The sequence below is a fragment of the Centruroides sculpturatus genome, unplaced genomic scaffold, assembly GCF_000671375.1.
Source record: "Centruroides sculpturatus isolate CEXI.00-Female unplaced genomic scaffold, Cexi_2.0 scaffold824, whole genome shotgun sequence".
Taxonomy (NCBI): domain Eukaryota; kingdom Metazoa; phylum Arthropoda; class Arachnida; order Scorpiones; family Buthidae; genus Centruroides; species Centruroides sculpturatus.
This window is the reverse complement of record NW_019385313.1, coordinates 241633-259088: the sequence shown is the minus strand read 5'-3', so window position 1 is coordinate 259088 and position 17456 is coordinate 241633. Positions and strand designations below refer to the sequence as shown.

Here is a 17456-nt window from a genome sequence, read left to right as displayed (position 1 = left end):
CTAATTGTAGTAATATTTTAAACCGTTTGATTTTTGTATTAAAGTTTTTTTAATTGATTGATGATTGATTCAATCAACTAATTTGTTGATTGTATTAACTTGATTCTTTAGATATTGAAAATTAAATAAATAACATTATGTTAATTTAAGCGTACAGAAACGTTGCTGTTGTTCCAGCAAAAATCTTATTTTCACTTTACCGAGTGCCTAGTAGGTAATTTGCAGATTACCTAGATAATCTGAACATTACCTAGGTAATTTGAGAAATGGAATAATTTTCGCAGCTTTAACAGATCACCCTAGTTAATCTGCAGATTAGCTAGGTAATGCGCACATTAACGGATTTCGAGCTTTAGCGGTAACATATATACTTAAATATAACATTTTAATATAACTAACTGAAATTGCTTTTGTTTGTAAATGATTACTTTATAATTTGTAATAAAAATTACAAATTATAAAATAACGATTTACTAATGTGTTTAAAATGTAAAAAATCTTCATGTAAAGATTGTTCCACTAAGCCCACATTCTGAATAGACCAACAGAAAAAGGACCTCAAATAAATGACTAGCCTAAAGGATAGGGTAAAAAAACAAGTTTGATTATGAGTAGTGGAACTCTCTAAGGGTACATGCAGTTAGAATGAATGAAACCATGGAAATATTTATATAAAAGTAAACAATCAAAGTATTTGACATATTTGGAAAGATTGGAAATTTGGTTGTTTTCAGGTTGTTTTTAATAACCACCTTCAAGGAAGAAAAATACATTCTAAATGTAGAACAAAGCCATCAGTGTAGTGCTTATTAATTTTATTCAAAAATTAATGCATTAGAACATTACAAATTCAAATGTACATGCCAAATTTCTTCTGTAAATACAAAGATATGAAATTATTTGTATTATTAAAAGTGCAATTTTTGATGTAGTAATTCAAACAATTAAGAAAATTCAGATGGTTTAGATGGAAAATTCAGATGAACATATAGCTTACACTGGTAGACACACATTAACCAAAACTTACAGAAATACCAAGTAGGAAGATTTCCTCAATGATGAAAAGATGAAATTAAAAAAAAAACTGGCAAGGGCAAGAACAATTACATTAATTTAACTCAAAACTGTAGTAATAGTATTTTACATTTTGAAGAGAGATGGGGGAAGGTGGCAATAAGCCTGCAAAGCATATAAAGCCAATTGACGATGATACATTCAATAACTATAAATAACTAATATTTTCAAAAACTACAAGCTTAGTTTTTTTTTTCATTTAAAACTTTTGATTTACAATTTAATTTTTTTCCCTTTTTTCTTGTTGTACACAGTAAGTATAAATTTTATATTTAAAAAATAAATGCAAAAATACACAAAATTTTATATATTACTAAATTGTATCGATAAGTCTGACCACTAAAACTAAAATTTCTTTACTTCAGGACACAATTTTGAAAGAACAATTTAATATTGATATGTTGCTTGAGTGCACATTTAAAAGGATGGCAAAAATAAACAACATATTAATGACTCTTTCACTTAAAAAATTGTTAATAGTATAAAATTCAAAGTCAAAACTATCAATTAATTCATTGTGTCAAAGTACAAAAGAAACTGATTATTCTCATCAAAGATATTGCAACTGGCAACAAAACTAATGGCCATTGAGTTAAAACTAAAACTACATTTAGGATATTTGAAATTGTTTTTGTTCAATAAAGAAAAAATTAGATGTAAATGTTTATTATTTAACAATTTATTAGTCAAACTTTCATAAAATGCTGAAAACAAAATACTAAATACTATTGTTAAGTTTCTAAATACTATTAATAATTATATATATTTCACTATAACTTGCTTCATTGGAAATCCTAGCAATATTTACATCAATCTCCAAGCATTTTCAAACCTTTCAAGGGAGATGAAAATACTTTGGAATTAACGTAATTATTACTAGGATCACCAATAAAACAAAAAATAATGATGTTTGATAATTAAAGAAGAGGGTTTGGTTTTATATGTAATTTTTTGATAAATCAAAATTATTTAAACTTTTTTAAAAAAACTAATTTTTTTTGGAATATAAACAACTATAAAAATGGACTAATAATTCAGTTCTACTATAAAATGCAGGAATAGAAACATAACCACCACCAATTATTAGCCATGAATATCTAGTCTATATGTACAAAGTTTTAATTATGCTGTGCTGCAATAGTCAAGTTTAAAAATAAAATCTTTTTCCTCATCCTGAACAATACAACAATTAGTGATTGAAATTTTAGCATTGGGAGATTGTATGCAAAGAGAAAAACAATCAATTCAGTGAAGTATTACAAACACTCAAAACACATTTAAAGTAAGGCCAGAACAAATCATCTTTTTCTTGCATCATGATAATATATGGTCATACTGCAGCAAGGAAACAGCAATGTTGTTTAAGAACCTAAAGTTACTTATTCTGCATCTTCCCCATGGTCCAGGTCAGGTACCAGACTTCTGGCCATTCTCAAAATTAAAAATGTCGAACAGTCCCTACATTTCATCGGATGCCAATGTTCTAGCTGGCTACTGTATGAAAATTGAGTAAGAAAGAACCAAAAGATTTTTTTATGCATGCAATGCATAAAACAACTTTTGGTTCTTTCTTGATCCATTGACTTCTTTCAATGGAATGCAAAAATGAATCAATTATTTACAAAATGTGTCACTGTACATGGTGATAATGTTAAAAATGAATATGTTCACAATAAATGGCTTTGACTACTTTTAAAAATTGGTCACATTATTCTAAATCTTCCCAAACCAATTTCATAAAAAAAAAGACATTTATCATTCACTTTTATAGACAAGTAAAATTTTGTAATTTAGGCGGGTTTTGTAGATTTTGTTTACTTTCATCAAAAATTAACAAATAAATTAGATAATAGTGTTGGAAAGTTACACACATTCTATAAAATTTAATTCAATACGTACTTCTTTTGCCATTAGGATCAATACAACATTTTCTCATTACATAGCCCTTCTTATATTCAGTAGCACAATTGGGATTAGGAATCTAAATAATAAAATTCATTATTATTTTTAATTAAAAATAAATAAATAAAAAACAAAAAAAAGTTTAGTTTAGTTTTATAATTAAATTTTTTTTTATACATTACTCTACATCAGGAGTCTCCAATTTGTAGCCTGCGGGCCAAATATGGCCCCAAAACATTTATCTGGTCCACATAACTTGATTTTCACCTATGTGTTTTATCATAAACATCTAAACTAGTTCAAAGCACACAAACTTTTGAAAAGCCAATTAAATTTAATAGATCTTGCTTCAAATAATCTTTATAAAAACCCAATTAAAGAGGAGAGTTTGTTAAATTCTTACAGATCTCTTCCAAAAGAGTTTTAAAAAAAATTCCTATGAACTCTGTGCACAGGGTTATTTTCTATTTATTGCTTTTATTTATCTTTGTGAACAAATCTTTTCAAAAATAAAATACATAAAATTAAAATATTGATCATCATCATCAAACAAATATCTAAAGATTTTACTATTCTGAGCCATAAAATGTATTCCCAATTTTGAAGATATTCTTTTAAAAAAGAAGCTGCAAATTTCACATTAATTTATGTCCATCGTTGTTCAAAAATAAATAAATAAATAATTTTTTCATATCTGGCTCTCAGACTTGTTTTTTTATAGTTCACATGATCCTTCTCACAAAAAGGTTGGAGTCTCCTGATCTACTTAATGTTATTGCTTATAAAAAAATCTAAACAATAAAAATTCAACTTTTCTTAAATTTGGATTTATAATTTAATTTAATTATTTGCTTTTTTTTTTAATTAAACATAAGTCTTTCAATAAGCAAACTGAAAAAGTTATGGATTATTTTAATTTTATGTAATGAAAATAAAATTTGATAAGACTGATACATATAAAAATGTTTTTAAAAAAGCAAGAAAAAAATTCTAAATTTGGCCAAATTTTTTAATAAAGTTTAATTATATATATTAATTAAATTACTAATTATTATTTCTTTATTTAATTTGCTTTTAATATGTTTTCACATAAATAAATTAGACTAACTTTTCAAACACAACTGATTCCTTGAAAAAATTATTAAGAGAAATGTTGTAAATTTAATTCCAAGTTCCTATAAAGTTGGTATCATATGCCCAAATTCTATTCCAAGAAACAGTTTGAACTCTTTAACACCAGGTAAATAGCACTTAAATACAGTGTTTCATAAATCATAGTAAAAATTTATTCCGGTCATAAAAGCAAGGAGTCATAAAATGAGCAGTTAAAAGCAGATTTATTTTTTTTATTTTTTAAACTTGAGAAGAAATCATTTTAATTCAAATAAAAATGAAAAGAAACAAGAAAAATTCTTTAGTATATTCCATAAACAAAATATGCCATTTGATTAATTTGCTTGATATAAAGTGATCAACAGAATAGAAAGTTTACTATAATATTTACTTCATTTTTATTTGAAGTATCAAATTTTGTAGGTAAAACTAACTTAAGGAAAGTAATGATTGTTACTTTCCTTAAGTTTTCACCAAACAAAACAATTCTTGTTATATCACAATAATTAAACAGTATAGAAACCAGAGAGTACTTTTATTGGCAACGACAAAGAACACAATCATTTATCCCACTCAGAGCTTACTAACTTTGGACATCCCAAGTCTAGATCGAAAAAGAGGACTGACAGCAGGCAGGTATCCATCTGCAAAACATCTTTTCCAATCTAATGTCCCCTATACAGGGAATGGGTATGCAGCAACACCATAGATATATAGGTTAAGTGAAGACAAGAAGCAAAGTTTTCAGAATCAAATGTCTTCAATTTTAGCAAGAAACCAAGAAACTGATTATATATGTTTTAAATTATGATTTCAAATTAAAAATTTCTCATGAAAAATGACTATCAAGTTTAAATATGATATAATGATAAAACAAATAATCATATTTTAATCCTTTCTAACAAATTTTGTTCCAAAAACTAATTATTACACATTAAAATCAAACTCCATCTGTTACAATTTTAAATTAGAAAACAATAGCTATTTGAAAAGTCATGCATTTTTTAATTTCAAATAATGAAACTTGTCCGTATCATGTTCTTTTTTCTGCTTATCTGTATTATATATTTCTACAGTAAGAAAAATTTTATACATTAAACTTCTTTCTACAAAAAATCTTTAATTACATTTCACAAAATACATTTTTATCTTTTAAACTTGCTTCTTTTTCAGAAAAAGTATATGTTTCTTTTTTAATCAGAATGCTTTTACTAACAAAAAAAAAAAAAAAAAACTCAGTAGTAATTTGTGAAACTGAAGAATTCAAATAATAAAGTTTGAATGTAATGTCTTGATTTAATTAAAAATATCTACAAGAAAAATATTTCAGTAGTAAAAAGATAAATGACAATAAGTACTCTGAAATACTTATAACTTCTTTAAAAGAAAATTAATAAAATATAACTTTGTCTATTGTTAAATTAGAAAAATTTTCATGAATCTTATATCTATAATTTGAATTTCATAACTAATTAAAAAGAAAAATTTAATAAAATCTTTCAATTCTTTTATCATGAGGAAAGCTACAGAGCTGTATACAGACATAAAATATCATCGAAATCTATGCTGTATTCACATTCAAAAAATAAAAACATTAATATATTAAAATGATTTTGTGACAAATTAATTTTAAAGACAAATTAAATAAATAGTTTAAATCTATTTGTACAATATTAAGTTAAGAATAATTACCTCAAGACAAATATAGACAATTGTGCATATATTGACCTCATTTTAGTAATAAAATTTTTATAAAATTATCATAAAATTTTTATGATAATTGTGTGAAATTAGCCGAGGATACTAACCAAGAGTACCACTTACACAACTCAGAATCACGAGATTCGATCTCTAAACTTTTTCTAGGAGGGCTGTTAAAATTGGATAGGATATAGACGGCAAAGTCTCTATCCAACGTCAGGGCAATGACACCAGTTAATCAATTTTATGATACGCGGATTAACACGCATATGGATATGTTATGGAGACGAACCTTCCATTTTGATTCAGATATTTAAGAGACATTCCTTTTAACAAATAAAAACCAAATACTTAACGAAACAAAATAAACAAATTCATACAACTTTGATTATTCAAATAAAGCTATTTTGAGAGAGAGAGCTCACAAATTTTATCAAATTCATACTACCTCTAACATCTTTATCTTCTTATGTATTTCATATTTATATGACTGTACTTCCTTCTTTAGTTCTTGAATGGCACATATTTAAACAATTTCTTCTCCAGTTTTACTGATTTAACTCATTTTATAAAAACTTCTGGATTTGATTTTGGCGTTGACCGGAGGGAGCTGACGTCGGTCCTCTTCTGGATCTTCCGGTGTACTCTCCAAATGATGCTAGATTCTTTCTCCTTCTCACGAATTTTCACCAATCATCACTTTGTATTTTTCCACATGAACAGGAAAAAGGGGTTTTACTGAGGGGTTGACAGCTCCCAGGGTGACTAAGATTTTTAAGAGATAAGGGAAAACAAAAGGATGTTTCAACTTCCGTTGAAGGAAGTGACTTTTCCAGTTTCCTTCAATTTAGAAAATATAATTTTCCCATCAAAATCAACAAATATTTTCGTTTAAAATTTGAACTTTTTCGATTAAATTTTTAAATTAATCACAGGTATGGTTCGCATCTCACAATTGTATTTGCAAAGGAATACAGACAGAAATTAATTATCAAACATTCATCCTGTTATTTTAAAATAAAGTTTAATTATTAAATTGAATTAAAACAATTTATTGTTATTTTATAATCTTCTAATCTCAATACTTAATATATAGTATCATTTATTTATTAATAATAAATCTTTTGTACTTATCATATCAAATCTTTACATTAAAAGCATATTTATAGAAATGAATTTCAACATAATGAAAAAAATAGTATTTTTTCACAGAATTTACATGGTTTTAAATCTGTCAAAATACTAGATATAAAAATCATTCAATACAGAAATAATGCAAAAGGAAAAACTTGGTGATGGAATGGTAACAGTATGATGATAAAAAGAAAAGAAAAACTGAAAGATGGAATGAGAAAACCATTAGGACAGTGGAATGAAATGGATAACAGTAGTAAATTAAAAAAATGGAATGGAAAGTCTTGGAGAGAATCTTCATTCAAATATCAGCTGAAACTGGTTGAACAAGAATAAATAACATATTTTAATTTTAAGTTAAAAAAATTATGAACATTTCTAAAGAGAACATATTAAATAGTTATTGAGAAAGAGTAGTTTCTTTTTCTTAGTAGAGATTTTAATTCCAATGAAATTTTCACGATTGTATTGTATTTTCACTGATGTATCAATACATACATCAGTTATGTGATGGCTGGTGAAAAAAAATTCAGAGATCAAGAATTTCATCTGCTTTTTCTGCTCTTTATAAATAATTTCATATTATGGATAAAACATTTAACAAACAAGTCAGTTAAACACCATTTAGTATTTAGTTTCACTATTCATTTTTGCATAGATGATAATATTCTTGAAAAAGGCAAATTTACTATAAAAATTAAAACAAAATAAATAAACTGGGAAATAATGTTTTCTGTCTCAACGTCACGTAGCATAACCTCAACTTATGAGTACATTCATAACACTCATAAGTTGAGGTTACCCTGTTATATATAAGTTATACTCATACCTAGTCATCCTTGTCCAAGTTTCCCAAATAACATTAAATTATTGCAAAATGACTATTCACCTATCAACCAATGAGTCTAAATATAATGAAATTAAATTGTTGATTAGACTATTCATTGTTATAAAAGAAATAGACACAAAATGGGAAAAGAAAATATGATACAAGCAAATATATAGTGGTACCTTGACCTATGAGTGTCCCAAGAGTTTTTCAAGATACAAGCTGTCTCTCGGTCAATTTTTTGCTTTGAGTTGAGAACTAAAATTTGGGTTATGAGCCAGCTTCAGATACCCTACCTCTAGTTGATGCAGCGAACCATAGATTAAAAAAAAAGAAGATGGAAAACTGCAGTAATTTTATCATTTTCATTACTCTTTCAATGTCTAATGCCTACGTCACTTGATCATGTGTTATAGAAAAACACATGATCAAGTGACATAGGCATTAGTTCACACCATATCTCATTTCTCAAACTTTCCATCTTTTCTTTCTTTATCTATGCAGCAAACACTGCAACATCTGCAAAATTGATTTATTGCAGTACATTCTATATTGTGTTTTTATACAACATTTGTTATTTATAAGTACATTTTTCTTATTTAAAAACATGTAACAAAAAAATTACGGTGTTTTGGGTGTCTGGAACAGATTAATGGCATTTCAATTCATTTCAATGGGGAAAATTGATTTGACATATAAGTAATTTGAATTATGCATTCCGTCACAGAACGAATTAAACTCTTAAGTCAAGACACCACTGTATAAGTTACCAAACAATTATTTAATAGCAAGAAAACAAAAGTTATTTAGTCTTTCCCAGAATAAAAATGGAGCTGATATTTATTACCGTATATTTGTGAAGAAAAATGATTCTGTGTTCATTATGAAGTAGAACATAATATTTATTTATTTACACAGAATCAGGCAATGCTCCAAAGCATGTAAGGCCCCCTCCAAAAGAACAAAACTCCAATAAAAATACAAATATAAGACAAAATATATGTTTAAACCAGAGATTGACAGTCAACCTCTTCAAGGATTCCTCAATCTTTAATTGATGCCCTCTTCTTTTTTGCTAATACAGTTAGTAGTAGTAGTAGTAAAAGTAAATAATTCTAGGAGAGCCAGTACAGTAATAATTCATACATCATTTTTATAGAAAAGATCTATTTAAAGTGTGCAAATTTACATCATTGTAAACTGTCATATACATAACCCATTGGATAAAATTTTTAATGAATCATTTTCAATTAACTCCCCAACTAATTTTCAACATAATAAAATGCCTTATTGACCCCAGGAGTCGATATTGACCACTTTGGGAATCATGGTTTAAGTTGTTATAATCCATTTCTGAGATTTTTGCAAAAAATTTGAGATAAAGACCAAAAAATATCACAATGTTGTATGAAATGAAGTTTAAATGTTTAAAGTTGTTTTTGCAAATTCAAAGTTTTACAGTAGTTTTGCTTTTTACCTACAGTGGCAGTGTGATAGAGCACTTTACGATCTAGCACATCAGTTTTATTCTTATTCTGAGAAATACTATAATTAAGACAACAAGTAATTAGAAAACAAGTAAAACAGAATAAAACAAAACTGTAATTAGTGATAGAAGGGTTTTTAATTTAATGTTCACTGCACAATCATGTTAGAATAAATGGAACTATCTCTTAATATACACATTCAATTCATAACTCAACTTTTAAATTAAAGCCAAACAAACTACTAGATTATTGGGCTATATTGTTTCTTTGCTTTGATAGTGGTATAATTAAAAACATGTTAATTTTACAAAAGAAGCATTTAAAAATTCTAACTAACAGTTGAATACAAGTTGATGACACACACATGATCTCTGATGGAAATCCAATGAATATAGAAATATACTATTTTACATGATAAAAGTACTATACCTAAAAAGTTTATTTATACAAAAAAGCAAAATCAGTTTTTCTTTTTTGTTGTGTTGCTGTCAAAGCAAAGCAGCTATATTAAAGATAATTTTAATAATTAATTATAAAGTAATTTGACTAGGGGTAGGTGGCTAGGTTGCCATCTCTTGATAAATTTAATCATTATAAGTTAATTTTAATTTAGAAAGTTCTGGAAGAAAAGAATCAGCCCAAAGTGAGACTTTAACATGCAACTCCTGCCATGGACAGTAAACTTATCCCAATTGGCACTGTAATATCACTATGATTAATATCTTGATCATTCATAGTTCTGCAGGTGAAAATTGGACAGGAGTCCAGGCAGTGTAATTGGCAATCCATCTGCATAGTAAGAAGAGTTGCAGGTTCAAGTCCCACTCCAGGCCAATTCTTTTTTCTAGAACTTTCTAAATTGAAATTAATTTATTTATAATTATTAAATTTATCAAGAGATTGGCAGCCTAACAGCCTACCTCTAGTCAAATTCCTTTATAATTATTAAAATTAACTTTAATATATCCCAATAATCTGGTAGGTTGTTTGACTATCCCTAATGACAAATAGCAAAAGTAAACTGAGATTGGAGCCTTTGAGCCATCTAATTGGAACTTGTGAGAATATCAATCTCTCTGCACTTGTGATTAGAGTATTTTGTTCTCATTAGTATTGATCAGTGCTTTTTGTACCAAATATTTTCTCATAAATAAGCAGCTCATTGTATCAAATTCTTGAATATTGAGTACTCACTTGTCAGTAAATTGGCATCTTACTGTAGCTAAGATGGGAGTGAGTAATTACTTTATCTATAAATGTAATATACTAATCAGATATAATATATTTTATTTAATCCATCTCTAACTTGGTTTTATTTATATATCCTCCATTAATAAAAACTATTTAGAAATAGTTTTTATTAATGGAGAATCATATGATTCTTAGTTTATCATTGAATAAACTAAGAATCATAAGTAAAATAAGAGTTTCTTAAGTTTATTATTAAATAACTGCATGTCTTAAGACTATCAGTTACATATTTTTTACTTGATTTTAGAAATGTTATTTTGAGAAGTAAGAAATGTTTTGGCCTTTGTAAATAAGATAAGATGATTGTAATGCTATAACTATTTAAGACAGTATTTATTTTTCCAGTAGTGATATTTAGTAATATTTTATATTTTAAGAATCAATCATTCACATTTGCAAAGTATATAAGAAAAATTGAACATGAATATTACTATTTCAGATGATGAAATATCCGTATACTAATACAACAAACAATATATTTATGGATATTTGCTACTGATAACCACACATTATATTTCAACAGTTTAGCCATAATCTGTCAATAATAAAATAGTAATAATAACCATTGTTGAAATAATAACCACCAATGTCCATACTAGGGATTGTATATTGGTTTACCGATTTACCAGTAAATTGACAAAAAAACATTCGGTAAACTTACTGGTAATTCTGTAAATGAAAAATTCATACTAGAAATTTTTATGTAGAGAATATTGAGTTTATAGATATTTAAAAGGGCTAAAGGGACATTGAAAAAAAAAAAACAGATAAGTGTAAGCAACAATATACCTAATTATTAATTTTATGTGATATATTTTTTGTTTAATTTTAATTTAAACTTTCTTGGGTTTGAGAAACACTGTAAATTGTACAGAAAGCTCTAGTTAGCATATGTGATTTGTGCTGTGCCATTTTTTGAGATTTTAAAAGGTTTAAAATCTTTGTAAGCAACAATATACCTAATTATTAATTTTATGTGATATATTTTTTGTTTAATTTTAATTTAAACTTTCTTGGGTTTGAGAGGCACTGTAAATTGTACAGAAAGCTGTAGTTAGCATATGTGATTTGTGCTATGCTGTTTTTTGAGATTTTTAAAGGTTTAAAATCTTTACAATCAACGTTTTTCTTAAAGAGTAAGTAAATATCTCTTTTTTTAATATTTAAAAATAATAATACGTAAATATTTCACGTATTTTTTAAATTAATAGCAATTTTGAATACACCACATTATGACAGGACATTAATGCAATATTATTGCAAAATAACATTAAAATTTGTACCTTAAATAAATTTTTTACTTCTAACAACTGTTTAAAATAATTAAATACAAATATTTATTACAAGATTCTAACATTATGCCTTAAGATTGTGCAAAATATGTATTATTCTAACCTTATTTTCGTGGGGAATCCCCATTACTCTCACGAAAAGAACTTTCTTTAATTTTAGATTGTAGAACCCGGTGGAATAGCTTACTAAACATGCTGGAAAGATTTTTATTACTTAAAGATGATGTCCGAAAAAGTCTAGAAACTTAACCTAACCCGGATTATTTTGTACAAAAATTAGATCAAAATTAGGAGATAAGACTTTAAATAATTTAAGTTTCTTGAGAAGTTATTTTTTAAAAAATGGTAATCAGTAAAATGGTATTAGGTACTATATATTATTTCTGTTTTATTTTTATTTTTCTGTATTATTTTATTTATGTTTCTAAAAGTTATTATTATAGTTTGTTTAGAATAACACTTTAATTTTTATATTTTTTATATTCTATACCTTTGAAATAGAAAATGTGAAATGGAAATCAAAATTACTTATATTTTTTATCACCTTAATTTTATTTTTCAGGGAAAAAATTTACCGGTAAACCGGTATTTTAATTTTCATTTACTGAAAAAGTCGGTAAATTTACAATTCCTAGTCCATACATTAAATACGGAAAAGGACAAACTTTTTATTTTTATTTCTATAATAATTTCACTTAGTCTATTGTTTATTCAGTTTATAACCTATAAAATAAAACTGACTTGGCAATGCCAAATCAACCTTGTTTTATAGATTATAAACTAGAGTCTTTACTTTTTCTGCATTTAATGTATAATTATTGATGGTAACCTTATTTATTCCAACAATATTTTAATAATTGTATACATCTCATGCTTTAATGACCATAAATTTACTCTTACCACAAAGTTCAAAGTCTACAAAAGAAAGTTGTTGTTGTATCCAGTTCAACAAATGAAGTAGCCATAGAAATAAAAACAAAGTTCATCTTATTTGATCTTTCTAAACTTTTCTATATATTTCACAGAATCATATTAAATCAACAAAAATAATTCACCCAATAATTGTGCACATTCATTTTTTTTTCTTATAAGTTATTTTGATATTTTTTGAAGTGATTTAATTAAAAATATACTAAAATTCAGATGAAATAATCATAAAATAGATTACAGAAAACATTTTTATTACATGTATATTCTTCATAATACATTAAAATATAACACAGATTTCATGCTACTTTTTCAAAGCCTTAGATTAAAAATTTTTATAGTTAAAATTTACCTCAAGAAATGGATTGTGTCCTATAAATCCTTTATTATCTGGACTAGCTGCTTGATTATCCGGAAGAGGTGGAATGTCATCATCATCTTCACTGCTAATACAAATATTTCAGAAATAAGTATTCAAACAATTTTATTTAAATTTTCTTATATTTATACTTTTCAATCAATTATTTTATTGGCTATTTATACATAACTATAAAAAGTAAGTAACAAAATCTTTGTTTTTTCTGTAGATTTTCATTTTGTGTCATCATAATATTTTACTAGAATATAAAGTTAAGAACATAGAATAATTTCCTGTATTCTTAACTTTATTCTACAGCATTCAATTAACATATAAGCCAAAAGCAATCAGATTATAGGTAAAAAATGTCTCTGTAAAAACTCTTTGCAGAAATGAAATGAAAAATAATGCTTTAATGACAGCAAAATTACTTAAAAACATTATTAAAAAGAAAAAACAAGAGTTCAAAGGATTTTGATTTATCATAAATCATCATCAGAAATACCTATAAAAGTTCAAATAGAACATTGTTGTCAAGGAGGGTAGCAAACAGACAAACCAAAAGTGGTTGTTATGGTTACAAAGAAAAAAAAAATCACATAACATTTATTATGAATTTCATAAAAAAACTTAAGAATTATAAAATTATTACAGGATAAAACAATCTACTAAGTAGGGTAATTTTTGTTAAAGCAAAATACTTTAATAAGCTATTTCCAAAAAATGTTTTGATTATAATTCATAATTTGTATGTTTTATGATTTTTCTTTTGTAACCATAGCAACTAAGTCAAGGTGCTTTATGCTCTTGTCCCCAAACTTCTACAATCTACAACCATAGCAACCACTCTTGGTTTATGTCTGTTTGCACACCTCCATGATAATGACATTCTAATCAAGCGTTCAGATATTTCCTGGTAACAAGAAAACGCTTGAACTCTGTTTCTAGTTTTTTCATAATGTTCTTATAATTTTTTCTCCACTAAAGCATTATTTTTTATTTCATTTTATTCACAGAGTCATTCATGTATTACGTTTTGATTACCCAAAGCAAGCAGTTTGGTCTATCAAATCTTATAATAGAAATAATTAAGAAAAACATACTGATAATGTTTTTTAAACAAACATTTAACAATTTTTTTTTGGTTTCAGAAGCAAAAGTTATATGTAAGTGTGCACAATACCAATTTAAATAATAATACAACTATATATTTAAACTTGCATAAAAAGTTGTTTTTGATGTAACAATTTAAGTATTAATATAAATAAGATAATAAGTAAGAGGAAGTGTCAAAAAGAACAACAGTCATTTAATTGTATTTATCTCCAAAAATATTAAAAATTATTTATAAAATGATAAAATATTTAAATTATTATGTTTATAATGCATATAATAATTATAAATAATAATATTAATAGAATAATATCTTAAAATCAAACTTAGCACTAATTAATGTCAAATAATCATAAATCTGACAAAAAAATATATATATCAAATTTTAAGATCTTAACTTGGAATAAGAATTTTTTAAAGGTTAACAGCCATTCATTTATATGAAAATTATTCAATTGTAAGAGGATAATATTGGAATTTTGAATAATTTGCATATAAATTTAATAACAGATCTGGATATTTTAAATTCATTTTTATTAAATTTATCTTTCCTTTCAATCTGAAAATGAAATGAATCAGATTATTAACCTGAATCATTGTCATATCAGATCGGAAACAGATTTTTAGCAAGTGTTATTCAAATTGACAAAAAGGGAATCTTGAATATATGTTTTTTTAAATTCCACAAAATGTAGACTAAATTGTCTCTACTAAAATTTATTAATGGAATTAACTATCTGTAACAAATTTACAAAGTTACATACGTTGCCCATTCTATTGAAGAAGATTTGATAGAATGATAGAGGGATTTAAGTACTTCTTTTGGAAAATTCTCTCCATCATTCAATTCATTTAGATTTTCGATGAACTCCACACATGTCATCTTTCTTCCTACATTCTGTAAAATAAAATAAAAAATATTCACTAAAAATTTATAAAATGTAGAGTTTTATAAAATATAAATATAAAAGAAAATTCCCTACCAATATGCTAAATTAAAAAAAAAGTTTTTTTTTTGTTTAATTATAAAATGTTTATTAGCGTCAAATAAATTTTTACTCCCCCTTTTTTTTTCTGAAAATGCCCAGACACAATAAATAATTAATATACAGAGTACTAATTCAAAGTCAACAGATGACATATATTCTTTGAAATATACAATAAATGATAAAAGTAAACTTCTTTGTTATAAACAAAAGATAAAATTTCCCCACACGATAATATAAACAAACTTTGAAGATGCACATGAGCATCCTTGGCACTGAGTATGTTAACCTCAACTGTATTTGAGAAAAAACTAAGTATATAAAAAAATAAAAATTAATCACAAGATATTTAAGTTAGTATAGTTAAAATAGTTGATCTATTCTTATTAATGCACATTATTTAATTAAACGGTCATTTAATGATTACTAAATTTGTTAAATTATAAGTTATATACTATAAATATTTATACAATAAACTATATTATCAATAAATTTGGCACTGAAAGATGATGCCAACATCTTATAATAAAAATAATAATATTCTAAAGAAGCATCAAATAAATAGATTCTGTAGAAATACATCATTGTCAGAGTTTTCATAGCTTTATTTTTTGCACTTAATAAACCAATTCACAATATACATAAACAGATGTAATTTAATAATTTGTATGAGATGAAGTTAATACGTTTACTTATGTGAATAGGATTGGTAAACAATTATAGTATATAAGATTCAAAGAACATAATGCTGCAGTAAAATTGAAACAGTACTTCAGTCATTTACTTGTACACACAACACAACTAATATTCACCAAGACATTTAAATACATTTTCTTTTAATTCTCAATGAAATTTTTTGAAGATTTTCTATATATATATATATAAAAAAAAAAACAAGGAAATGAATTTGAGACATTAATATACTATTAATGCAATATAGTACTAAATAAAATATATAGTACTGTATTACATATTTAGTATTATGAATATGGTACTAAATATATAATTAAATAAAACAAAACTTTTCATAAATTTTAATATTAAGAAATTTCTTTTAAATGTATTTTGTCTTGAAATTTTAAGTCTTTTTATATAAGAAAAAAGTTTAGAAAGAATTTTAAAAATGTTAGTCATGCTTCAGGGGATAGAATATTAAAAAAAAATGAAAAACTGTATTTAAGAGTGCAGAATGTTAATTTTCAGTCTGATCTTAGTGAGAATGAGTCCATCAGATAGAATGTAAAGGCATAGGAAACTGATGTTTTTTGAATGTTGAAAATATACAAGAGTATGCAATGTACTTTTTTAAAAACAGCATATTTTATTATAGTAAGTTTACATATGTTAAAATTTAAACAATTTGTTGTTAACATAAAAAAAAGTTTATGTATTTGTAATCACTGTAATGTAAATGTAAAATAAAACTACATTGTGATACTGTTGAGGTAATAGCTTTAAAATTTGACAACTATTCTTGTTGGAAATAATGATTTGGTATACTTCAATTTTATATTGTGCTCTCAGATCCCCACCTTGATTTAATGAACAGGCTTGTGTGCTTTTTAGGCACCGTGAGTTGTGTCAGCAGCAGCTTTGCTACCGACAGGGATACCATGCTAAACAGATCAGAGGTTAGGGGCTAGACTAAGGCAGGATCACTGCTCCTCCAGGATGGAGGTTGTGTATGGGGTAACACTATGTAAAAATGATTGTTGTTAAAAGAAGACAAAAGAAAAGAAAGGCAGAGTCTGGGAATGGTGGGGCTCCTGGACTGGAATAGATTAATGAGAAAAAAAGAGCAGAAGTGTGAATGTTAATTGGATGTGTGGAATGTAAAAGAAGCAAGATAATGAATTAATGAAAGAAATAACTATAAGTTAGATTTTCTTTAATGAGTGAGATGAGAGTGAAAGGCAAGGAATGTATGAATGTGAATGGGAATGTATTGATTTAGTCTGGTGTCAAAAGACAGTAAGCAATGCAGGAGTAGGTGTTTTAGTGAATGAATATCTAAAGGAGTATAAGCAAGTGAATGAAAGAATGATATGGGTGCACTTCAAAGTGATGCAGAGAGTGATTATTGTTATTGTGTATGATGCCCAGTGTATACTGCTGGGGATTGCTGAGAATAAATTTGGAAAATATTAAGAGATGTCTTGAATGAGTATCACACTCCTCAGAAGCATGCAATTATAGCTGGAAATATGAATAAATGATAAATGAATGGAATGAAGAAAGATGATTGAGAGAGTGAAGAGAATCTATATGGTAATCCCAAGGTAGAGGTCA

General features: G+C 26.0%; 1 protein-coding gene across 6 annotated transcripts in view; it reads right to left on the bottom strand.

The window, feature by feature from the left end:
• The window catches only part of LOC111637510 (PH and SEC7 domain-containing protein 2-like), a 62653-nt gene that overhangs the window by 10750 nt on the left and 34447 nt on the right, over nucleotides 1-17456 (bottom strand). For 3 of the 6 annotated variants that reach the window (XM_023383010.1, XM_023383012.1, XM_023383011.1), the window contains exons 8-11: nucleotides 14946-15079; nucleotides 13063-13156; nucleotides 12684-12698; nucleotides 2974-3055 (exon numbers count right to left, since the gene is read on the bottom strand). In XM_023383010.1, the coding sequence (XP_023238778.1) occupies nucleotides 2974-3055; nucleotides 12684-12698; nucleotides 13063-13156; nucleotides 14946-15079 (325 nt within the window). The remainder of the gene's footprint in view (nucleotides 1-2973; nucleotides 3056-12683; nucleotides 12699-13062; nucleotides 13157-14945; nucleotides 15080-17456) is intronic. The other 3 variants (XM_023383014.1, XM_023383015.1, XM_023383016.1) reach the window with 3 other exon arrangements.